This window comes from Vigna radiata, chromosome 11 (genome assembly GCF_000741045.1).
Source record: "Vigna radiata var. radiata cultivar VC1973A chromosome 11, Vradiata_ver6, whole genome shotgun sequence".
In the NCBI taxonomy this organism is placed as follows: domain Eukaryota; kingdom Viridiplantae; phylum Streptophyta; class Magnoliopsida; order Fabales; family Fabaceae; genus Vigna; species Vigna radiata.
In genome coordinates this window covers 2,938,761-2,939,993 of record NC_028361.1, presented here as the reverse complement: position 1 = coordinate 2,939,993, position 1,233 = coordinate 2,938,761, and the positions used below count along the sequence as shown (strand labels likewise).

Genomic DNA, 1,233 nt, shown 5'->3' with positions numbered 1-1,233 from the left:
GTTAAAGTGGATGTTTACAGCTTTGGGGTAATGCTGTTGGAAATAATTTGCAGCAGAAGAAGTGTGTTAATGATGGAGGCTGGGGAAGAAGAGAAGGCAGTGCTGACAGATTGGGCTTGTGATTGCTTTGTGGAAGGGAGAATAGATGTTCTTGTGGAGAATGATGAAGAGGCCTTATCTGACTATGTGAGGCTACAAAAATGGGTGGAAATTGCAATATGGTGCATTCATGAGGAACCTCAAATGAGACCAACAATGGGGATTGTCATGCAAATGCTCGAAGGCTTAGTTGAAGTCCCTAACCCACCATCTGTGATGCGTTGATATTACTATTTTTTCATGCATTTTTTGTGTATCTTTGTTCGTATTTTTTTAACCAAATAACACTACTTTTCATTTTATCTCTGGTATAGTTTTACTCTGTCAACTTGATTTTCGTTTTACTACTTTCTCTTATCTACTAAACATCGTAAAGTTGCCTATATTCTACCTTCAAATACCTGTAAGGAAATCCCAATTTTCATTATTTTTGATGAAAATATAGCAGTCTAAATCCATCATCGTCATAAAATTAACATATGTACTGTTTGTTTCTTGACTAGGTTTGTTGTGGGTTGATTTTTCGTAACTTGACTATGATTGATAAACACTTTCTTAAATCTCAGTTGAATTTAATCCCTTAATAAACATAACGTGTGGGAATCTTAAAGAAGAATTAGTTTGTCTGGTGTAGAATGTAATAAACAAATTTGAGTTGTTTTACCTTTGAAATTGTTTTACTTCTCCTCCTAACCCTGCATTGCGTAGACGTTTTGAATTTTTAAATTTGACACATACACGCATTGAAAATTAAAAACTCAGAAACTCACTGTTTCTTTAAGGGGAGAAGAAGTCTTGAAAATAATTCAAATTTAATATGTATATCGTAGAAGAAAAGTTTAACCTAATAGGTTTTAAAATTAAAAACTTAATTCTTGTATAATTTTTAGTAAAGATATTCAATATAAGCGAGAATTATTTTAAAGAATATAAGACAAATTAATGCGTATTTAAAATAAAATAAAATAAGATTTAATAAGAATGTTTTATGAGTAAATGTTTTTCACTTAAAAGTATTGTTTTCAGAAAAATATAAATCACATTGAAACACACTAAGAGCATTGTTATTAATTCTATTCTCTTATTTACGTATTTATCTGACTAATTCTATTCAACTTTTTTAGTTGTGAGTAA

General features: G+C 30.4%; 1 protein-coding gene across 1 annotated transcript in view; it reads left to right on the top strand.

Annotated features, from left to right (window-relative positions):
- LOC106776611 (G-type lectin S-receptor-like serine/threonine-protein kinase LECRK2) overlaps positions 1 to 324 on the top strand; it is a 2,358-nt gene extending 2,034 nt beyond the window's left edge. The window contains exon 2 of the mRNA XM_014664094.1: positions 8 to 324. Within this exon, the coding sequence (XP_014519580.1) occupies positions 8 to 324 (317 nt within the window). The remainder of the gene's footprint in view (positions 1 to 7) is intronic.
- Positions 325 to 1,233: the final 909 nt, after the last annotated feature.